The sequence below is a fragment of the Phyllobates terribilis genome, unplaced genomic scaffold, assembly GCF_046119375.1.
Source record: "Phyllobates terribilis strain yellow unplaced genomic scaffold, ASM4611937v1 Scaffold_8__6_contigs__length_399053987, whole genome shotgun sequence".
Classification (NCBI taxonomy): domain Eukaryota; kingdom Metazoa; phylum Chordata; class Amphibia; order Anura; family Dendrobatidae; genus Phyllobates; species Phyllobates terribilis.
The window spans coordinates 375,534,036-375,560,807 of NW_027362768.1; the positions used below are offsets into that span (position 1 = coordinate 375,534,036).

At 37.4% G+C, this 26,772-nt stretch overlaps 1 protein-coding gene across 6 annotated transcripts in view; it reads right to left on the reverse strand.

The window, feature by feature from the left end:
* Window positions 1-26,772, reverse strand: part of GRIP2 (glutamate receptor interacting protein 2) — a 335,176-nt gene that overhangs the window by 66,921 nt on the left and 241,483 nt on the right. The window contains exon 1 of one of the 6 annotated variants that reach the window (XM_073644978.1): window positions 23,618-23,855. The exons of the other annotated variants lie outside the window; for them this stretch is intronic. Within the exon in view, the coding sequence (XP_073501079.1) occupies window positions 23,618-23,672 (55 nt within the window). The 5' untranslated portion in view covers window positions 23,673-23,855. Of the gene's footprint in view, window positions 1-23,617; window positions 23,856-26,772 lie in introns of those variants that run through there. 6 annotated transcript variants of the gene reach the window in all.

The following is a 26,772-nucleotide window of genomic DNA, read 5'->3' on the forward strand; positions in this document are numbered from 1 at the left end:
ACACAGACAGTATAAGGATCCTACAGTGCTCCCAGCAAAGTATGGTGCTTTCTTAGTCCACACAGCCCCCCACAATTCCTCACTGATAAAATAGAAAAATCCCTTTTCCCCCGATGTGCTGTTCCGCATAGTGCGGACTGAGGCTCTGCACAGCAGGTGCAATCCGAGACTCAGACGCCCAGGCTGAATTGCTGACGGCTCCTTCTCCACCATTGTGTTCAAGTTAATCTGCATCCCCAGGTTACTACTACAAGTTGCGAAAAAGCGTTGCGACGTTTCAAGAGGTTTTACACCAGAAATCAGTCTCGGACCACTTGATGAAACGGCTTTAAAGTGAATATTACAGACGTGCTGGTGTTGCAGTTCCCCAATATATAGGTTAAGAAAAAGGAAAAAGCAAAAAGTTTCTACCAAAAGTTATGTGAATTCTTCCAAGTTTACGCTGTTTGCTGCTGTTGGGGGCGTTTAATCTGTAAACTGTAGCCCTGCAGCGTACTCCGGGGGTCTCTGGAGGTAAAACTCATCCATCTCTGCTGCATTTATATGCAAAAAGCAAATTCCAGATTTTCTTTTCAAGATCTCATCGGATGCACAGAGGGCCTCGTAAGCAGCAATTAAAACACACACAGGCGGCAAAGTTAATTTTTTTTTTTATTATTAATGTCAACATAAAAAAGCTCCGGATTTCTCTAATTAAGCTGTTCCTTTGAAGCATTCAGTAACCGCACAGAACGAGCCGAGGAGATTATACAGCGCTAAGTCCCGGGAGAAGCGCCACTCCGTCTTATGGCAAAAAAATAATTAACCCTTTAAATAAAAGATCAGCTTAGAAAATGTTTCCCCCCCCCCGAAGAAAATATAAACTGATCTGGATTCATTACAAAAGGAAAACAAAATGCAACAAATATCTAACTATATACAGGAGATACCCAGGTTATACCGGCTGTACATATATAATTATATACAGAGGATACCCAGGTTATACCGGCTGTACATATATAATTATATACAGAGGATACCCAGGTTATACCGGCTGTACATATATAATTATATACAGGAGATGACCAGGTTATACCAGCTGTTCATATATAATTATATACAGAAGATGCCCAGGTTATACCAGCTGTACATATATAATTATATACAGAAGATGCCCAGGTTATACCAGCTGTACATATATAATTATATACAGGAGATGCCCAGGTTATACCAGCTGTACATATATAATTATATACAGGAGATGCCCAGGTTATACCGGCTGTACATATATAATTATATACAGGAGATGCCCAGGTTATACCAGCTGTACATATATAATTATATACAGCAGATGCCCAGGTTATACCGGCTGTACATATATAATTATATACAGGAGATGCCCTGGTTATACCGGCTGTACATATATAATTATATACAGGAGATGACCAGGTTATACCAGCTGTTCATATATAATTATATACAGAAGATGCCCAGGTTATACCAGCTGTACATATATAATTATATACAGAAGATGCCCAGGTTATACCAGCTGTACATATATAATTATATACAGAAGATGCCCAGGTTATACCAGCTGTACATATATAATTATATACAGAAGATGCCCAGGTTATACCAGCTGTACATATATAATTATATACAGGAGATGCCCAGGTTATACCAGCTGTACATATATAATTATATACAGAAGATGCCCAGGTTATACCGGCTGTACATATATAATTATATACAGGAGATGCCCAGGTTATACCGGCTGTACATATATAATTATATACAGGAGATGCCCAGGTTATACCAGCTGTACATATATAATTATATACAGGAGATGCCCAGGTTATACCGGCTGTACATATATAATTATATACAGGAGATGCCCAGGTTATACCAGCTGTACATATATAATTATATACAGCAGATGCCCAGGTTATACCGGCTGTACATATATAATTATATACAGGAGATGCCCTGGTTATACCGGCTGTACATATATAATTATATACAGGAGATGACCAGGTTATACCAGCTGTACATATATAATTATATACAGGAGATACCCAGGTTATACCAGCTGTACATATATAATTATATACAGGAGATACCCAGGTTATACTAGCTGTACATATATAATTATATACAGAAGATGCCCAGGTTATACCAGCTGTACATATATAATTATATACAGGAGATACCCAGGTTATACCAGCTGTACATATATAATTATATACAGGAGATACCCAGGTTATACCAGCTGTACATATATAATTATATACAGGAGATGCCCAGGTTATACCAGCTGTACATATATAATTATATACAGAGGATACCCAGGTTATACTAGCTGTACATATATAATTATATACAGGAGATGCCCAGGTTATACCAGCTGTACATATATAATTATATACAGGAGATACCCAGGTTATACCAGCTGTACATATATAATTATATACAGGAGATGCCCAGGTTATACCAGCTGTACATATATAATTATATACAGGAGATGCCCAGGTTATACCAGCTGTACATATATAATTATATACAGGAGATGCCCAGGTTATACCAGCTGTACATATATAATTATATAGAGGAGATACCCAGGTTCCACCAGCTGTACATATATAATTATACACAGGAGATACCCAGGTTATACCAGCTGTGCATATATAATTATATACAGGAGATGCCCAGGTTATACCGGCTGTACATATATAATTATATACAGGAGATACACAGGTTATACCAGCTGTACATATATAATTATATACAGGAGATGCCCAGGTTATACCAGCTGTACATATATAATTATATACAGGAGATGCCCAGGTTATACCAGCTGTACATATATAATTATATAGAGGAGATACCCAGGTTATACCAGCTGTACATATATAATTATATACAGGAGATGCCCAGGTTATACCAGCTGTACATATATAATTATATACTGGAGATGTCCAGGTTATACCAGTTGTACATATATAATTATATACAGGAAATTCCCAGGTTATACCAGCTGTACATATATAATTATATACAGCGGATACTCAGGTTATACCGGCTGTACATATATAATTATATACAGGAGATGACCAGGTTATAACGGCTGTACATATATAATTATATACAGGAGATACCCAGGTTATACCAGCTGTACATATATAATTATATACAGGAGATGCCCAGGTTATACTAGCTGTACATATATAATTATATAGAGGAGATACCCAGGTTCCACCAGCTGTACATATATAATTATATACAGGAGATACCCAGGTTATACCAGCTGTGCATATATAATTATATACAGGAGATGCCCAGGTTATACCGGCTGTACATATATAATTATATACAGGAGATACCCAGGTTATACCAGCTGTACATATATAATTATATACAGGAGATGCCCAGGTTATACCAGCTGTACATATATAATTATATACAGGAGATACCCAGGTTATACCAGCTGTACATATATAATTATATACAGGAGATGCCCAGGTTATACCAGCTGTACATATATAATTATATAGAGGAGATACCCAGGTTATACCAGCTGTACATATATAATTATATACAGGAGATGCCCAGGTTATACCAGCTGTACATATATAATTATATACTGGAGATGTCCAGGTTATACCAGTTGTACATATATAATTATGTACAGGAAATTCCCAGGTTATACCAGCTGTACATATATAATTATATACAGCGGATACTCAGGTTATACCGGCTGTACATATATAATTATATACAGGAGATGACCAGGTTATAACGGCTGTACATATATAATTATATACAGGAGATGCCCAGGTTATACCAGCTGAACATATATAATTCTATACAGTAGATGCCCAGGTTATACCAGCTGTACATATATAATTATATACAGCTGATACCCAGGTTATACCGGCTGTACATATATAATTATATACAGGAGATACCCAGGTTATACCAGTTGTACATATATAATTATATACAGGAGATGCCCAGGTTATACCGGCAGGACATATATAATTATATACAGGAGATGCCCAGGTTATACCAGCTGTACATATATAATTATATACAGAGGATACCCAGGTTATACCAGCTGTACATATATAATTATATACAGGAGATGCCCGGGTTATACCAGCTGTACATATATAACTATATACAGGAGATGCCCAGGTTATACCAGCTGTACATATATAATTATATATATAAGATACCCAGGTTATTGCGGCTGTATATATATATATATAATTATATACAGGAAATGCCCAGATTATACCAGCTGTACATATATAATTATATACAGGAGATGCCCAGGTTATACCAGCTGTACATATATAATTATATACAGGAAATGCCCAGGTGCTACCAGCTGTACATATATAATTATATACAGGAGATGACCAGGTTATACCGGCTGTACATATATAATTATATACAGGAAATTCCCAGGTTATACCAGCTGTACATATATAATTATATACAGCGGATACCCAGGTTATACCGGCTGTACATATATAATTATATACAGGAGATGACCAGGTTATAACGGCTGTACATATATAATTATATACAGGAAATGCCCAGGTTATACCGGCTGTACATATATAATTATATACAAGAGATGCCCAGGTTATACCAGCTGTACATATATAATTATATACAGGAAATGCCCAGGTTCTACCAGCTGTACATATATAATTATATACAGCGGATACCCAGGTTATACCGGCTGTACATATATAATTATATACGGAGGATACCCAGGTTATACCAGCTGTACACATATAATTATATACAGAGGATACCCAGGTTATACCAGCTGTACATGTATAATTATATACAGGAGATGCCCGGGTTATACCAGCTGTACATATATAATTATATACAGAAGATACCCAGGTTATTCCGGCTGTGTATATATAATTATATACAGGAAATGCCCAGGTTATACCAGCTGTACATACAGTACAGACCAAAAGTTTGGACACACCTTCTCATTTAAAGATTTTTCTGTATTTTCATGACTATAAAAATTGTACATTCACACTGAAGGCATCAAAACTATGAATTAACACATGTGGAATTATATTCTTAACAAAAAAGTGTGAAACAACTGAAAATATGTCTTATATTCTAGGTTCTTCAAAGTAGCCACCTTTTGCTTTGATGACTGCTTTGCACACTCTTGGCATTCTCTTGATGAGCTTCAAGAGGTAGTCACCGGAAATGGTCTTCCAACAATCTTGAAGGAGTTCCCAGAGATGCTTAGCACTTGTTGGCCCTTTTGCCTTCACTCTGCGGTCCAGCTCACCCCAAACCATCTCGATTGGGTTCAGGTCTGGTGACTGTGGAGGCCAGGTCATCTAGCGTAGCACCCCATCACTCTCCTTCTTGGTCAAATAGCCCTTACACAACCTGGAGGTTGTTTGGGGTCATTGTCCTGTTGAAAAATAAATGATGGTCCAACTAAACGCAAACCGGATGGAATAGCAAGCCGCTGCAAGATGCTGTGGTCGCCATGCTGGTTCAGTATGACTTCAATTTTGAATAAATCCCCAACAGTGTCACCAGCAAAGCACCCCCACACCATCACACCTCCTCCTCCATGCGTCACGGTGGGAACCAGGCATGTAGAGTCCATCCGTTCACCTTTTCTGCGTCGCACAAAGACACGGTGGTTGGAACCAAAGATCTCAAATTTGGACTCATCAGACCAAAGCACAGATTTCCACTGGTCTAATGTCCATTCCTTGTGTTCTTTAGCCCAAACAAGTCTCTTCTGCTTGTTGCCTGTCCTTAGCAGTGATTTCCTAGCAGCTATTTTACCATGAAGGCCTGATGCACAAAGTCTCCTCATAACAGTTGTTGTAGAGATGTGTCTGCTGCTAGAACTCTGTGTGGCATTGACCTGGTCTCTAATCTGAGCTGCTGTTAACCTGCGATTTCTGAGGCTGGTGACTCGGATAAACTTATCCTCAGAAGCAGAGGTGACTCTTGGTCTTCCTTTCCTGAGGCGGTCCTCATGTGAGCCAGTTTCTTTGTAGCGCTTGATGGTTTTTGCAACTGCACTTGGGGACATTTTCAAAGTTTTCCCAATTTTTCGCACTGACTGACCTTCATTTCTTAAAGTAATGATGGCCACTCGTTTTTCTTTACTTAGCTGCTTTTTTCTTGCCATAATACAAATTCTAACAGTCTATTCAGTAGGACTATCAGCTGTGTATCCACCTGACTTCTGCACAACACAACTGATGGTCCCAACCCCATTTATAGGCAAGAAATCCCACTTATTAAACCTGACAAGGCACACCTGTGAAGTGAAGACCATTTCCGGTGACTACCTCTTGAAGCTCATCAAGAAAATGCCAAGAGTGTGCAAAGCAGTCATCAAAGCAAAAGGTGGCTACTTTGAAGAACCTAAAATATAAGACATATTTTCAGTTGTTTCACACTTTTTTGTTAAGTATATAATTCCACATGTGTTAATTCATAGTTTTGATGCCTTCAGTGTGAATGTACAATTTTCTGTACTGTATATAATTATATACAGGAAATGCCCAGGTGCTACCAGCTGTACATATATAATTATATACAGGAGATACCCAGGTTATTCCGGCTGTTCATATATAATTATATACAGGAGATACCCAGGTTATATCAGCTGTGCATATATAATTATATACAGAAGATACCCAGGTTATTCCGGCTGTATATATATAATTATATACAGGAAATGCCCAGGTTATACCAGCTGTACATAGATAATTATATACAGAGGATAGCCAGGTTATACCAGCTGTACATATATAATTATATACAGGAGATGACCAGGTTATACCGGCTGTACACATATAATTATATACAGGAGATGCCCAGGTTATACCAGCTGTACATATATAATTATATACAGGAGATGCCCAGGTTGTTCCGGCTGTACATATATAATTATATACAGGTGATGCCCAGGTTATAGCAGCTGTACATATATAATTATATACAGGAAATGCCCAGGTGCTACCAGCTGTACATATATAATTATATACAGGAGATACCCAGGTTATTCCGGCTGTTCATATATAATTATATACAGGAGATACCCAGGTTATATCAGCTGTGCATATATAATTATATACAAAAGATACCCAGGTTATTCCGGCTGTATATATATAATTATATACAGGAAATGCCCAGGTTATACCAGCTGTACATAGATAATTATATACAGAGGATAGCCAGGTTATACCAGTTGTACATATATAATTATATACAGGAGATGACCAGGTTATACCGGCTGTACACATATAATTATATACAGGAGATGCCCAGGTTATACCAGCTGTACATATATAATTATATACAGGAGATGCCCAGGTTGTTCCGGCTGTACATATATAATTATATACAGGTGATGCCCAGGTTATACCAGCTGTACATATATAATTATATACAGGAAATGCCCAGGTTATACCGGCTGTACATATATAATTATATACAGGAGATGCCCAGGTTATACCGGCTGTACATATATAATTATATACAGGAAATGCCCAGGTTATACCAGCTGTACATATATAATTATATACAGCGGATACGCAGGTTATACCGGCTGTACATATATAATTATATACAGGAGATGACCAGGTTATAACGGCTGTACATATATAATTATATACAGGAGATGCCCAGGTTATACCGGCGGTACATATATAATTATATACAGGAGATGCTCAGGTTATACCGGCTGTACACATATAATTATATACAGGAAATGCCCAGGTTATACCAGCTGTACATATATAATTATATACAGGAGATGCCCAGGTTATACCAGCTGTACATATATAATTATATACAGGAGATGACCAGGTTATACCGGCTGTACATATATAATTATATACAGGAGATGCCCAGGTTATTCCGGCTGTACATATATAATTATATACAGGAAATGCCCAGGTTATACCAGCTGCACATATATAATTATATACAGGAGATGACCAGGTTATACCAGCTGTGCATATATAATTATATACAGGAAATGCCCAGGTTATACCAGCTGTACATATATAATTATATACAGGAGATGCCCAGGTTATACCGGCTGTACATATATAATTATATACAGAAGATACCCAGGTTGTTCCGGCTGTACATATATAATTATATACAGGAGATGCCCAGGTTATACCAGCTGTACATATATAATTATATACAGGATATGCCCAGGTTATACAGGCTGTGCATATATAATTATATACAGGAAGATGTGGGGTGAATTTAATGCCTGGAAGAGGTATTTACTGCGTGTGGGAAGGGTATTTTCAGTGTGGGGGGGGTGTAGTTACTGAGTGTGGGGGAGATTTACTGTGGGTGGGGGACAAGACACAATATGTGGAGCAAGGAGTGAGATGGGGGGTATGTATGGGGAGATAGGTGCGGACACAGTATGGGGAGCGAGGGTGATGGGAATGAGTGCGGAGGCAGTATGGTGAGTCGGAGGGATGTGTGAAGAGGCAGTATGGAAGGTGAGAGGGTAAATGTGTGAGAAGGGAGGGGGAAACGTGTGAGGAGACTATTGAGGGGAATAGTGCGAGGAGACAGATGGGGAGAAAAGTGTGAGTGGGCACAGAATAGAGACTGAGTAGTGTGGGGGGAGGGTAGCATGAGGAAACAGTATACCAAGGAGAGAATGAGAAGTGTGATGAGGGGGCACAGTATAGAGACTGGGCCCTATAGAGGGGACACAGTGTGAGAGGACAGTGTGAAGAGGGGGCCCAGTATGTTAAGGAGGGGGCTGTGTGGAGGGCATAGACCATAAGAGGGACAGTGTGGGGGTCATATTTTGTGCAGGGGCAATTATTTAGGGGCTTAGCGTAGGTCAGATATTTTTATTCAGGAGTATTATAATAACTCTGCCATCTTTAAGGGCATTATGTCAGGATGTGCGACACCGGAGAAGATGGAAGTCTGCAGAGACGAGCTGTGGATGAGAAAAGTCATCATGTCGTCTGGACAGGAGGAAGAAGAAAGAAAACGACACCAGAGACAACGTCACCTATCAGGTGTCAATTCTCATATTTTTATTTATGTTAGGAGCGTTAAAGGGGTTGTTCAAGATTGTGATGAGTCTACAGTCATTCTATGTGACTGCAGACTTCTGACTTCTCACAGTGCGCACTGCACCACGCTGTCAGGATTCTGTTGTGCCGGCGATTTGCATACATGCGATCACATGCCGACTAGACATGCGTTGGCTCGCTCAATAATTGAGCGAGGCCGGACACGTCTAGTTGGAATGTGGCCAAAAGTATACAAATCGCATACTTGTGCAAGGGAGAATCCTAAAAGTGTGCAGTGCATGCGCTATGAGAATTCAGAAGCCTGCAGTCAACAGAGTGACTGCAGACTTTCATCTCAAACCTGGACGAGCCCTTTAAATATAAAATTAAGCCCTGCAGCCAATCCTAACAGCGTGTAATATCCTCACTGTCAGGATTTATGCCCAGGTTATACCAGTATTACAGTCCATAGCACTGCATATAAGAAGATGTATAACTATCTGTATTATGGTTAGTAATACAGCAGGGGGGCTGCGTACCCTTTTGTTTGTGTTACTTTTACGCTTTTACATGTTGTGTAACATCCATCTTTACACTTATACAATGTGACACATTTAGCAGGAGCGGAGAATTTGGTGCACGCGTCTGTTCAGTTTATTGTAAGCAATATCTACAGGTCAGTAATCCATCCAATCAGATCATCATCACGACTACATGTGAGCTGACACACGCGGGAAGATGCATTGCTTTCAGCCAAGCAGGTACACATTGCAGTACTGCAACGCCAACGTGGAATGGCCCTGAATTATTCTATGATAATTATGATGGTTTTTGCAAAAACGCAGGGAGCAATTTCCCCTGGACCTGTAACATTATCTCTAGTCCCAGAACCACAACATACAGAGAAACAGACCCAAAGGAGGCATCATATATTACAGTCCTCTCTACCGCCATAGAGTCATTATAAGGGCAGGATCACACAGCAGGTGAAATTGTGTTCAAATCAATGTGGGTGGAATATATGCAGATTTCACCGAGACCTCGGTGTGGGATCAAAGTTTTTTGCACTAAAAACCTATAAATTCAATATAGAGGTTTAGATTTGCAGATCTGTATGCTCCTATGTACAAGAATATAACTACTATAATACTGCCCCTATGTACAAGAATACAGCTACTATAATACTGCTCCTATGTACAAGAATATAACTACTATAATACTGCTCCTATGTACAAGAATATTACTACTATAATACTGCCCCTATGTACAAGAATACAGCTACTATAATACTGCTCCTATGTACAAGAATATTACTACTATAATACTGCTCCTATGTACAAGAATATAACTACTATAATACTGCTCCTATGTACAAGAATATAACTACTATAATACTGCCCCTATGTACAAGAATACAGCTACTATAATACTGCTCCTATGTACAAGAATATAACTACTATAATACTGCTCCTATGTACAAGAATATTACTACTATAATACTGCCCCTATGTACAAGAATACAGCTACTATAATACTGCTCCTATGTACAAGAATATTACTACTATAATACTGCTCCTATGTACAAGAATATAACTACTATAATACTGCTCCTATGTACAAGAATATAACTACTATAATACTGCCCCCTATGTACAAGAATATAACTACTATAATACTGCCCCCTATGTACAAGAATATAACTACTATAATACTGCTCCTATGTACAAGAATATAACTACTATAATACTGCTCCTATGTACAAGAATATAACTACTATAATACTGCTCCTATGTACAAGAATATAACTACTATAATACTGCTCCTATGTACAAGAATATAACTACTATAATACTGCCCCTATGTACAAGAATATAACTACTATAATACTGCCCCCTATGTACAAGAATATAACTACTATAATACTGCCCCCTATGTACAAGAATATAACTACTATAATACTGCTCCTATGTACAAGAATATAACTACTATAATACTGCCCCCTATGTACAAGAATATAACTACTATAATACTGCCCCTATGTACAAGAATATAACTACTATAATACTGCTCCTATGTACAAGAATATAACTACTATAATACTGCTCCTATGTACAAGAATATAACTACTATAATACTGCCCCTATGTACAAGAATATAACTACTATAATACTGCCCCTATGTACAAGAATATAACTACTATAATACTGCTTCTATGTTCAAGAATATAACTATAACTGCTATAATACTGCCCCCTATGTACAAGAATATAACTACTATAATACTGCTCCTATGTACAAGAATATAACTACTATAATACTGCTCCTATGTACAAGAATATAACTACTATAATACTGCCCCTATGTACAAGAATACAGCTACTATAATACTGCTCCTATGTACAAGAATATAACTACTATAATACTGCTCCTATGTACAAGAATATAACTACTATAATACTGCTCCTATGTACAAGAATATAACTACTATAATACTGCCCCTATGTACAAGAATACAGCTACTATAATACTGCTCCTATGTACAAGAATATAACTACTATAATACTGCTCCTATGTACAAGAATATTACTACTATAATACTGCCCCTATGTACAAGAATACAGCTACTATAATACTGCTCCTATGTACAAGAATATTACTACTATAATACTGCTCCTATGTACAAGAATATAACTACTATAATACTGCTCCTATGTACAAGAATATAACTACTATAATACTGCCCCCTATGTACAAGAATATAACTACTATAATACTGCCCCCTATGTACAAGAATATAACTACTATAATACTGCTCCTATGTACAAGAATATAACTACTATAATACTGCTCCTATGTACAAGAATATAACTACTATAATACTGCTCCTATGTACAAGAATATAACTACTATAATACTGCTCCTATGTACAAGAATATAACTACTATAATACTGCCCCTATGTACAAGAATATAACTACTATAATACTGCCCCCTATGTACAAGAATATAACTACTATAATACTGCCCCCTATGTACAAGAATATAACTACTATAATACTGCTCCTATGTACAAGAATATAACTACTATAATACTGCCCCCTATGTACAAGAATATAACTACTATAATACTGCCCCTATGTACAAGAATATAACTACTATAATACTGCTCCTATGTACAAGAATATAACTACTATAATACTGCTCCTATGTACAAGAATATAACTACTATAATACTGCCCCTATGTACAAGAATATAACTACTATAATACTGCCCCTATGTACAAGAATATAACTACTATAATACTGCTTCTATGTTCAAGAATATAACTATAACTGCTATAATACTGCCCCCTATGTACAAGAATATAACTACTATAATACTGCTCCTATGTACAAGAATATAACTACTATAATACTGCTCCTATGTACAAGAATATAACTACTATAATACTGCTCCTATGTACAAGAATATAACTACTATAATACTGCTCCCATACACAAGAATATAACTACTATAATACTGCTTCCTATGTACAAGAATATAACTACTATAATACTGCCCCTATGTACAAGAATATAACTACTATAATACTGCTCCTATGTACAAGAATATAACTGCTATAATACTGCCCCTATGTACAAGAATATAACTACTATAATACTGCCCCCTATGTACAAGAATATAACTACTATAATACTGCCCCCTATGTACAAGAATATAACTACTATAATACTGCTCCTATGTACAAGAATATAACTACTATAATACTGCCCCCTATGTACAAGAATATAACTACTATAATACTGCCCCTATGTACAAGAATATAACTACTATAATACTGCCCCTATGTACAAGAATATAACTACTATAATACTGCTCCTATGTACAAGAATATAACTACTATAATACTGCTCCTATGTACAAGAATATAACTACTATAATACTGCTCCTATGTACAAGAATATAACTACTATAATACTGCCCCTATGTACAAGAATATAACTACTATAATACTGCCCCTATGTACAAGAATATAACTACTATAATACTGCCCCTATGTACAAGAATATAACTACTATAATACTGCTCCTATGTTCAAGAATATAACTATAACTGCTATAATACTGCCCCCTATGTACAAGAATATAACTACTATAATACTGCTCCTATGTACAAGAATATAACTACTATAATACTGCTCCTATGTACAAGAATATAACTACTATAATACTGCTCCTATGTACAAGAATATAACTACTATAATACTGCTCCTATGTACAAGAATATAACTACTATAATACTGCCCCTATGTACAAGAATATAACTACTATAATACTGCTCCTATGTACAAGAATATAACTACTATAATACTGCTCCTATGTACAAGAATATAACTGCTATAATACTGCCCCTATGTACAAGAATATAACTACTATAACACTGCCCCTATGTACAAGAATATAACTACTATAATACTGCCCCTATGTACAAGAATATAACTACTATAATACTGCCCCCTATGTACAAGAATATAACTGCTATAATACTGCTCCTATGTACAAGAAAATAACTGCTATAATACTGCCCCTATGTACAAGAATATAACTACTATAATACTGCTCCTATGTACAAGAATATAACTACTATAATACTGCTCCCTATGTACAAGAATATAACTACTATAATACTGCCCCTATGTACAAGAATATAACTACTATAATACTGCCCCCTATGTACAAGAATATAACTACTATAATACTGCCTCTATGTACAAGAATATAACTACTATAATACTGCTCCCTATGTACAAGAATATAACTACTATAATACTGCCCCCTATGTACAAGAATATAACTGCTATAATACTGCTCCTATGTACAAGAATATAACTTCTATAATACTGCCCCTATGTACAAGAATATAACTACTATAATACTGCTCCTATGTACAAGAATATAACTACTATAATACTGCCCCTATGTACAAGAATATAACTACTATAATACTGCCCCTATGTACAAGAATATAACTGCTATAATACTGCTCCTATGTACAAGAATATAACTGCTATAATACTGCCCCTATGTACAAGAATATAACTACTATAATACTGCTCCTATGTACAAGAATATAACTACTATAATACTGCTCCTATGTACAAGAATATAACTACTATAATACTGCTCCTATGTACAAGAATATAACTACTATAATACTGCTCCCTATGTACAAGAATATAACTACTATAATACTGCCCCTATGTACAAGAATATAACTACTATAATACTGCCCCCTATGTACAAGAATATAACTACTATAATACTGCCTCTATGTACAAGAATATAACTGCTATAATACTGCCCCTATGTACAAGAATATAACTACTATAATACTGCTCCTATGTTCAAGAATATAACTATAACTGCTATAATACTGCCCCCTATGTACAAGAATATAACTACTATAATACTGCTCCTATGTATAAGAATATAACTACTATAATACTGCTCCTATGTACAAGAATATAACTACTATAATACTGCTCCTATGTACAAGAATATAACTACTATAATACTGCTCCTATGTACAAGAATATAACTACTATAATACTGCCCCTATGTCCAAGAATATAACTACTATAATACTGCTCCTATGTACAAGAATATAACTGCTATAATACTGCCCCATGTACAAGAATATAACTACTATAATACTGCCCCTATGTACAAGAATATAACTACTATAATACTGTTCCTATGTACAAGAATATAACTACTATAATACTGCCCCTATGTACAAGAATATAACTACTATAATACTGCCCCCTATGTACAAGAATATAACTGCTATAATACTGCTCCTATGTACAAGAATATAACTGCTATAATACTGCCCCTATGTACAAGAATATAACTACTATAATACTGCTCCTATGTACAAGAATATAACTACTATAATACTGCTCCTATGTACAAGAATATAACTACTATAATACTGCTCCTATGTACAAGAATATAACTACTATAATACTGCTCCTATGTACAAGAATATAACTACTATAATACTGCTCCTATGTACAAGAATATAACTACTATAATACTGCTCCTATGTACAAGAATATAACTACTATAATATTGCTCCCTATGTACAAGAATATAACTGCTATAATACTGCTCCTATGTACAAGAATATAACTACTATAATACTGCTCCTATGTACAAGAATATAACTACTATAATACTGCCCCCTATGTACAAGAATATAACTGCTATAATACTGCTCCTATGTACAAGAATATAACTACTATAATACTGCTCCTATGTACAAGAATATAACTACTATAATACTGCTCCTATGTACAAGAATATAACTACTATAATACTGCTCCTATGTACAAGAATATAACTACTATAATACTGCTCCTATGTACAAGAATATAACTACTATAATACTGCTCCTATGTACAAGAATATAACTACTATAATACTGCTCCTATGTACAAGAATATAACTACTATAATATTGCTCCCTATGTACAAGAATATAACTGCTATAATACTGCTCCTATGTACAAGAATATAACTACTATAATACTGCTCCTATGTACAAGAATATAACTACTATAATACTGCCCCCTATGTACAAGAATATAACTGCTATAATACCGCCCTTATGTACAAGAATATAACTGCTATAATACTGCCCCCTATGTACAAGAATATAACTACTATAATACTGCCCCCTATGTACAAGAATATAACTACTATAATACTGCTCCCTATGTACAAGACTATAACTACTATAATACTGCCCCCTATGTACAAGAATATAACTGCTATAATACCGCCCTTATGTACAAGAATATAACTGCTATAATACTGCCCCCTATGTACAAGAATATAACTACTATAATACTGCCCCCTATGTACAAGAATATAACTACTATAATACTGCTCCTATGTACAAGAATATAACTACTATAATATTGCCCCCTATGTACAAGAATATAACTGCTATAATACCGCCCTTATGTACAAGAATATAACTGCTATAATACTGCCCCCTATGTACAAGAATATAACTACTATAATACTGCCCTCTATGTACAAGAATATAACTGCTATAATACTGCTCCTATGTACAAGAATATAACTACTATAATACTTCCCCCTATGTACAAGAATATAACTGCTATAATACTGCCCCCTATGTACAAGAATATAACTACTATAATACTGCCCCCTATGTACAAGAATATAACTACTATAATACTGCTCCCTATGTACAAGAATATAACTACTATAATACTGCCCCCTATGTACAAGAATATAACTACTATAATACTGCCCCCTATGTACAAGAATATAACTACTATAATACTGCTCCTATGTACAAGAATATAACTACTATAATACTGCCCCCTATGTACAAGAATATAACTGCTATAATACCGCCCTTATGTACAAGAAAATAACTGCTATAATACTGCCCCCTATGTACAAGAATATAACTACTATAATACTGCCCCCTATGTACAAGAATATAACTACTATAATACTGCTCCTATGTACAAGAATATAACTACTATAATACTGCCCCCTATGTACAAGAATATAACTGCTATAATACCGCCCTTATGTACAAGAATATAACTGCTATAATACTGCCCCCTATGTACAAGAATATAACTGCTATAATACTGCCCCCTATGTACAAGAATATAACTACTATAATACTGCTCCCTATGTACAAGAATATAACTACTATAATACTGCCCCCTATGTACAAGAATATAACTGCTATAATACTGCTCCTATGTACAAGAATATAACTTCTATAATACTGCCCCTATGTACAAGAATATAACTACTATAATACTGCTCCTATGTACAAGAATATAACTACTATAATACTGCTCCTATGTACAAGAATATAACTACTATAATACTGCTCCTATGTACAAGAATATAACTACTATAATACTGCTCCTATGTACAAGAATATAACTACTATAATACTGCTCCTATGTACAAGAATATAACTACTATAATATTGCTCCCTATGTACAAGAATATAACTGCTATAATACTGCTCCTATGTACAAGAATATAACTACTATAATACTGCTCCTATGTACAAGAATATAACTACTATAATACTGCCCCCTATGTACAAGAATATAACTGCTATAATACCGCCCTTATGTACAAGAATATAACTGCTATAATACTGCCCCCTATGTACAAGAATATAACTACTATAATAATGCCCCCTATGTACAAGAATATAACTACTATAATATTGCTCCCTATGTACAAGAATATAACTGCTATAATACTGCTCCTATGTACAAGAATATAACTACTATAATACTGCTCCTATGTACAAGAATATAACTACTATAATACTGCCCCCTATGTACAAGAATATAACTGCTATAATACCGCCCTTATGTACAAGAATATAACTGCTATAATACTGCCCCCTATGTACAAGAATATAACTACTATAATACTGCCCCCTATGTACAAGAATATAACTACTATAATACTGCTCCCTATGTACAAGACTATAACTACTATAATACTGCCCCCTATGTACAAGAATATAACTGCTATAATACCGCCCTTATGTACAAGAATATAACTGCTATAATACTGCCCCCTATGTACAAGAATATAACTACTATAATACTGCCCTCTATGTACAAGAATATAACTGCTATAATACTGCTCCTATGTACAAGAATATAACTACTATAATACTGCCCCCTATGTACAAGAATATAACTGCTATAATACTGCCCCCTATGTACAAGAATATAACTACTATAATACTGCCCCTATGTACAAGAATATAACTACTATAATACTGCTCCCTATGTACAAGAATATAACTACTATAATACTGCCCCCTATGTACAAGAATATAACTACTATAATACTGCCCCCTATGTACAAGAATATAACTGCTATAATACTGCCCCCTATGTACAAGAATATAACTACTATAATACTGCCCCCTATGTACAAGAATATAACTACTATAATACTGCTCCTATGTACAAGAATATAACTGCTATAATACTGCCCCCTATGTACAAGAATATAACTACTATAATACTGCTCCCTATGTACAAGAATATAACTACTATAATACTGCCCCCTATGTACAAGAATATAACTACTATAATACTGCTCCTATGTACAAGAATATAACTGCTATAATACTGCCCCCTATGTACAAGAATATAACTACTATAATACTGCTCCCTATGTACAAGAATATAACTACTATAATACTGCCCCCTATGTACAAGAATATAACTACTATAATACTGCCCCCTATGTACAAGAATATAACTGCTATAATACTGCCCCCTATGTACAAGAATATAACTACTATAATACTGCCCCCTATGTACAAGAATATAACTACTATAATACTGCTCCCTATGTACAAGAATATAACTACTATAATACTGCCCCCTATGTACAAGAATATAACTACTATAATACTGCCCCCTATGTACAAGAATATAACTACTATAATACTGCTCCCTATGTACAAGAATATAACTACTATAATACTGCCCCCTATGTACAAGAATATAACTACTATAATACTGCCCCCTATGTACAAGAATATAACTGCTATAATACTGCCCCCTATGTACAAGAATATAACTGCTATAATACTGCCCCCTATGTACAAGAATATAACTGCTATAATACCGCCCTTATGTACAAGAATATAACTGCTATAATACTGCCCCCTATGTACAAGAATATAACTACTATAATACTGCTCCCTATGTACAAGAATATAACTACTATAATACTGCCCCCTATGTACAAGAATATAACTGCTATAATACTGCTCCTATGTACAAGAATATAACTGCTATAATACTGCTCCTATGTACAAGAATATAACTACTATAATATTGCTCCCTATGTACAAGAATATAACTGCTATAATACTGCTCCTATGTACAAGAATATAACTACTATAATACTGCTCCTATGTACAAGAATATAACTACTATAATACTGCCCCCTATGTACAAGAATATAACTGCTATAATACCGCCCTTATGTACAAGAATATAACTACTATAATACTGCCCCCTATGTACAAGAATATAACTATTATAATACTGCTCCCTATGTACAAGACTATAACTGCTATAATACTGCCTTGTATTGATTACTGACATGATATACAGACCTTGTTGTCATCTTGCAGCGCTTGCTGTGCGCTCTGGGGTCATTACTATGTATTTTCTGTTCTGATGATGTTTGTACTCGCCGGTTCATCTAGCTTATTCAGTAGTAAGATTCAGTGTTCTCTCCTGCATTTGCTCGGCCTCTTTCAGTTCTTTTCCTCGGATTCCCTGGTGACCGCCATCACTGGCTTTGTTTATGTAACAGAGAAGTCAGCACAGATTCCAGGATCCCGGATCACACGACACACCTGTTCTGTTGGACTCCAGCCAGAGACTAAGCACTTAGTTGGATGCGACTCTTTAAGAATCTGGGATTTCCCTTCTTCGCAGAGATGTTTTATTTTCCAGACAGCGGATTTGCTATCCCTGCTTTTTCCATAGAGAGAAATCCTGATCCTTCTCAAATATACAGTGCAACAAGATGAGGAAGGTGTTGAGACAGCTCAGCCACGGTCCTCATCTCAGTCCTAATTTCTTAAAAAAGGATTTTCACCCAAAGTTACTTACGAGTGTCTACTCATTAGTAAAACAGTTTGAGTTAAAGCAATGGCTATTTTTGCAAAATGAAGAGCAGCCATGCTGGTCGTCGCTGTTTCAGAGGTCCAGCTGTTGAGCCTTTCTTGCTTTCTTTGACATTTTGCTTATGCAGCTGCAAGTTCTGAGCTCTGGATGAGACGACACGCAGTATTTGCAACCGTGCACCACGGAGCTCTTCTAAATAGTGCACAATAGTCACAAGTTATGACTGGGCTTTGATACTGTGGCAGATGGCTACCGTGATGTGGTGGAGGTCCAGCAATTGAGCTTTTTTTGTTTTTATGCTTGTGCAGTTGGAAGTTCAGAGCTCCGGATAAAATGACATGCTGGATTTGTTTGCAGTCTGGCACCATGGATCTTTAGCCGCTTCCAAATAGTGCACAGTACTTACAAGTTAAGAGGGGGCTGTACAGTTGTGGCAGAGGGCTACCATGATGTGGTGACACCTCAGTGAGTGCACATGTAGTCGTGAGCTGTTGAAAAGAGTGGACAATACAATTCAATGAGTGTTCCAGTGATGTTTTCACAAGGAAACCCATGGCAGGTTACTAGTTAAGTTCTCTAAAACAGTCCATATGTGGTGTCACTCTCAGGAGTCACTAGAAGCAGAGAGATAACACTTCCTGCCCCCTTTTGCAATGCGGGGGGGATTCCCATGACCCACCAGACTACTTGTTCATCCCAAGAAACACTTTCTCCACTGCCTCAGCAGAAAAGCGCTGACAGGTCTCAAGCTGTATTTTGCACAGGGGTCTTTGGTCACTTCAGGCCCTTTACCAAATATGACAGAGAAGTCCACATTTACCAAAAATTGCATAATTTGTGGCAAATGTATCAACTGTTTGGAGCAAGTTACACCAAAGCAACTGTTTAAGCATGGTGGCTCGCAACGTTAGATAAGAGTGTGAGACCAATGTGCCAAATATCACACGTTAATGTCAAAAAATTGCGCAAACTGCAACTTTTTATGCATAGAAAAATGGATGAAACATAAATGTATTTGTTCCAATACCGAGGTGACCTGTCTAGAATACGTGACCTTTTTTGCCACTTTTATATAGAGATGCAATCATAAATATGTCATACTTTAAGCCATAAAGTCAACCACGCAAGGTTTTCTTGTCATTTTTGGGAGTCAGTACCAAAAATGATGTTTAGACATTTATGACAAGGAAATAATGAAAACTGAGCAAAGTTTTGAGTGCAAAAGCAATGGTAAAATGTCCCCCAAAGAGCGCAAAAATGATCCCTAATATACTATGAGTAATCACCACCTACGCTGCAGTGCTAGACTACACCACAAGCGTAATGTGCACCAGGCGTCTCTCCCATGTCAGTGGCCTCCAGCAATGTGGCGTCAGGGCCGACTCCCTCAAAGGCCATGCCACCTATCTGTGGGACGTCATTGGTCTGTGATTACACAGGAGCTGACAGCAGCGGATCTTGATGATTTGCCCAAGTGCATTCAGAGCAGCAAAGCCTTCCTCAGACGACCATTAATAACCTCAGTGTTAGCAGCCGAGGCTGTAAGGCTATGTTCACACATTGCGTTTTTTTCAGCAGCAAAACTTGATCTTTTGCCAGGAGGTTTGTTCAGGATTTTTCTTGCGCTTTTTTTTGTGCATTTTTTGCTGCGTTTTTTTCACTGTCGTTTTCTCTCTTTATGAATGTACATAAAGTTCAGTAAAAAAAAAAATCTCATTCTGGTTTTGGCACAAAAAACGCTGAAAAACCTGACACCTGCGTATCTGGTACGTTTTTTTCACCGCCCATTACTTCCAATGGGTGAAGAGAAGTGACACGCTCTATTCTGCAAAAAAAAAAACATGCAGAGCACAAAATACTGATCAAATAAAAATCAAAGTGTGTGCATGAGATTTCTGGAATCTCATAGACTTTGCTGGTACTGTAAAACGCAGCTGTAAATTTGCATTCAAAAAATGCATAAAAAAAACGTTGAAAAAATGCACTGTGTGAACATAACCTTAGCGCCGGGATTTCTGCACATGGTGCTCAGACTCCATACGGAGGTTTTGGAAATGTTGTTTCCAGTTTTTCAACATTTGCAAATCAGTAACATCACTTTGGGTGTTGCAGTTCAATGTTGAGGTGTGTGTATATATAGGATATTTGGGACATCTGCACAACATCTCATGTCCCATGATAAACCACAACAATTCAGACACTGAACCAGCAGAAGGAGAGATAGAGAAACTAGCCAGGGCAAATGTGAATGCAGCTCTAGATGTGACTAGAGTAAGACATGTTGTAACTCAAAATCAATCTGCAATAGGGCCCCAAAAGGAAATGGTAACATAACACAAATGTATCAAACTTTAACTTCACATTTGAAATCTTAAATCTTTCATTTCAACAAACTTTTATAAATTAATATTAAGTGAATGCAATAAACTTTGTAACATATCAGAGAAATCTGATTCTTTCTCCACTTATGACTCACTTCTCCTCCCCCTGCCTTCTGAGTTAATCATTTACTTTGGAAAAATCTGCTAAAATCTGTCTTGATGAAAGCGGGACAGACTGACAGCTCACTGAGGGATCAACTTCCAGCTGCATTCTGAAGTCTATAGAGAGGAAGAAGAAGGAGTAAAGAGTGAGAGGAACAGACTCACACAGAACTGCACTGTAGCTTACTAGTAAGTGTATTATCTCACCATGAAGCTGAATTCACAGCTACACTGCTCAGTATTTCTTTAGAATTCATTCATGCTGCTGTTTACTAGTGAATCCAGCTCTAATGAAATCTACGCCGCTCAGTATTACTGTATATTTTCCACTATGCTGCTGCTGCTTCATTTTGCTACATAGAGACAAGAGAGCAGGGATCCCGCATGTCTGTGTGTGCTGTGTATGGGAGACATCATAGCAGCTCGTCTCCACCCACTAGCTCAGAGACAACTGAAAATTAAAGCCTGCAGAGGTGAAAGCTGGTGAAATATGCAAGAAACAAGTCATATAATGGTCAGGAATAGACTTATTCTTCATGTACATGTACATATACATGACAGCTTTGCTACATCATGGTGTAATATTGAGTTAAGGTTTGCTGCATCTGTGACGTTTCAGAATTTAAGTCTCCGATTTAGAAGTGTTCATGTCTGGTGATAGTTGTAATGACACAAGTATGGTATATAGTATACAATGCAGCAGTACAGAAAACCCCGCACATCAGTATTCCAGAACATCAGCCGCCGCATACCTGCCTACATCCCTCTCCTTGCATCACAGGCATTTACTAAGTGCATCCAGAAAATAGAACATTATTTGTGTCTCCGGATCCCTGTGGTGCATTGCAGTCGCCTTCATAATAAACTATTCCAGGTATGTTGCTATATCTTAGCATTATAGAGCACCGTCTGCTTCTTCTGAGACGTGCAGACTCTTAATCATCATCTTGTCCTACTTGAAAAAAGAAACTTGAAGTCTGCAAAACATGACCCAATTGTCACTCAAGTGTCTTAAAGGGCCAGTAAACAGTAGCCTGCGGCTTATAAAGTGCAGCAACGTTATAAGGAAAGTGTCTCAGCCCAGGGGGTAGAGTAGTAATCACGGGGGGCAGGGAGGTCTCTGTAACTCCTGTCAATCATCCCATTAATACAGCCCACAGTCAGCGACTTCACAGCCTGAAATTGCCGATAACAGGGAACAATTGATTATATTGCAGGTAAAGCAAGTATGTCCGGTACCCAAATAGTTAATATTTCAATGTCCCCTGCCTGGCACAGCGCAGCTTCTGCGGACCTCGCTGCAGATTTAGTCACAAGATTTTCGTACCTTTCACTCGTCGCTTTATAATCCCCAGCCGACACTTTAGTGATACGGAGAACATAGGTGCCCAGTGCTGCCGGCTCCCTCGCCCCGTCCAGGTGTGCTCCGCCAGGGCAAGTCAGTCACGGTACACAGCGCAGTCAGTCAGGGCTCATACCGGGGAGGAGGGGGTACAGAGTGCGATGGGGAGCGACAGAAAGAAGAGGAAGCAGAGGAGAGTGCAAGAGACGCAGCAGAGTTCTTACAGAGCCCAGAATAGTCAGAAATGTAATCTCAGCTACAATGGATGGAGCAGAGGATGAAAATGTACAAGAGTAAAGAAAGATGGAGAAAGAAGAGAGGGAGAGAAGAGGGAGAGAATAGGAAGGTAGAGAGGAGGAAGAGGAAAAAAGAGAAGAGGGAGAAAATAGGAAGAGAGAATGAAAGATAGAGAGGTGGAGAAGAGGGAGAGGAAGGTAGAAAGGAGGAGGAAGAGGAAAAAAGAGAGGGGGAAAAGGAGAAAATAGGAAGAGAGAATGAAAGGTAGAGAGGAGGAGAAAAAAAGATTTGGAGAAGAGGGAGAGAATAGGAAGGTAGAGAGGAGGAGGAAGAGGAAAAAAGGGGGAGAAGAGGGAGAAAATAGGAAGGTAGAGAGGAGGAGGAAAAAAGAGATTTGGAGAAGAGAGAAGGAATAGGAAGATAGATATGAAGAGGAGGGAGAGGAAAAAAGAGGGGGGAGAAAAGGGAGAGAATGAAAGCTAGAGAGGAGGAGGAAAAAAGAGAAGGGAGAGAAGCAGGAGAAAATAGGAAGGAAGAAAGGAAGAGGAAAAAAGAGGGGGAGAATGAGAAAAAAGGAAGAGAGAATGAAAGGTATAGAGGAGGAGGAGAAGAGGGAGAAAATAGGGAGAGAGAAAGAAAAGTAGAGAGGAGGAGGAAAAAAGATTTGGAGAAGAGGGAGAGAATAGGAAGGTAGAGAGGAGAAGGAGGAAAAAAAGAGGAGGAGAAGAGGGAGAGGATAGGAAGGTAGAGAGGAGGAGGAGAGAAAAAAAGAGGGGAAAAGGAAAAAATAGGAAGAGAGAGTGACAAGTAGAGAGGAGGAGGAAAAAAGAGAGGGGGTGTAGAGGGAGAAAATAGGAAGGAACAAAGCAAGAGGAAGAGGAAAAGAGAGAGAGGAGGGAGAAAATAGGAAGAGAGGATGAAAGGTAGAGAGGATGAAGAAAAAAAGAGAGGGAGAAAATAGGAAGAAAGAGAGGAAGGTAGAGAGGTGTAGGAGAAAAAAAAGAGGGGGAGGATGGAGGAGGAAGAAAAAGAAAGAAGGAAGAAAAGAGAAGGAGTAAAAAGGTGGAGGAAGAAAAAGAAAGGCAAAGAATAGGAGGGAGAAAGAGAGAAGATTGAAGGCAGTGATGAGTGGGAAACAAAGGAGAAAAAAACGGGGAGAGTGGAAGGGAGAGAGAGAAATAGAGAGGGAAAGAGAACAAGAAAGGAAGGAGGAGTAAAGAAAAGAGAAAGAAGAGAAAGAGGGAGAAAAATGCAGGAAGGAATAGAATGGGAAGGGGAAAGACTGATGAGGAGGGAGAGAATAAAACAGTGAGATAGAGAAGGAAGAAAAAGTGAAATAAGAAGATAGAAAAAGAAAGAGATAAAAAGGGGGAGAAAGCAGACAGGAGGAAGAGAAAAATGGAAAAGGAGTAAGAGAAGGCAAAGGAAAGCAGGGAGGAGGAGTAAGAGATGAAGAGAGGAAGAACAAAGTGAAAGGGAGAGAAAGGCAGAGATGAGAAAGAAATAGAAAGGTAAGAGAAAGATAAAGAGGAAAATTATACAAAGGAGGAAGAAAAATGGAGGAGAGCCTGGGAGAAAGAAACAAAATGAAAGTGGTGGAGGAAGAAAGAGAAAGGAAGAGGAACGAAGAAGAGGAAGGAAGAGAGAAAAAAAAGAGAGGGAAAAGTAAATGAAAAGAGAGGGAAATAGCAAGATGAGTAGAGCGGGGAAAAAAGAGGATGGGAAGAAAGAAAAAAAATAGAAAGGGGAAGCGACAGTGATGATTTGTTGCAAGAGAAAAAAAACAGGAGAAGGAATAGAGGAAGATGGAACTACAGAGGTAGGAAGAGATACAGAGAACAGGAGTAAGAAGAAAATAGAATGGAAGAGAGAATGATGAAGAGTGAAAGGAGAAGGGGAAGAATACAAGGAAGAGAGAAGGGAAGGAGGAAATGCTGAGAGAGCGGCTGAGGAAAAGAGGAAGGAAGGATCACTGGAAAAAGGGAAAGAGGAAATAGAATGGGAAGAGTAAAAAATGTGAAGATTAAAAGAAGAGAGAGAGAAAAGGAAAAATGGAGGAGAGAGATTGGAGAGTACGAGGAAGAAGAAACAAGAGGGAAGAGAGGTGAGAAACAAGGGAGGAAAGTGAGAGGCGGCGAGAGGAAACAAAACAGAGAAATGGTTTACAATGGTTACTGAAGGAAAAAGACAGAGAAGAGACACCCAACAAAAGAGAGAAAGAGAGTATTATGGTAACAGCAAGGATGAGAGAGAGGAGAGGGATGTGGAGAGAGACAGCTCGGGGATGAAATCCTCGCCTGGCAGCGTCTGTCTCAGTCTGACTTCCCTGTCCGGCAGATAATGAAATCCCCATTAATATTAATAAGATGTTTATTTGCTTCTTGCCTCCTTATTGGAATTCATCCTAATAATAGCAAAGGGTCATTAACCCTTCCACTGCTTCTGTACTATCACAATGCAGTAAAGAAAAAACAGAAGGGAGCTTACAGTGGAGCATACAGGTGGAGACTGTAGTACTACAAGTGATGCAATGCCCTGCCAGCAGCAAACACCTACACTTACAAAACCCGCCTGTTCCCAAGATCTTGCTAAACAAATGAATTTACATCACAGAATCAGACAAAACAGCTACATAATCCACATCAACTAGTCACAGTATACATACAGTGGTGGCCAAAAGTATTGGCACCCCTGCAATTCTGTCAGATAATACTCAGTTTCTTCCTGAAAATGATTGCAATCACAAATTCTTTGGTATTATTCTCTTCATTTAATTTGCTTGCAAGGAAAAAACACAAAAGAGAATGAAGCAAAAATCAAATCATTGATCATTTCACACAAAACTCCAAAAATGGGCCGGACAAAAGTATTGGCACCCTCAGCCTATTACTTGGTTGCACAAC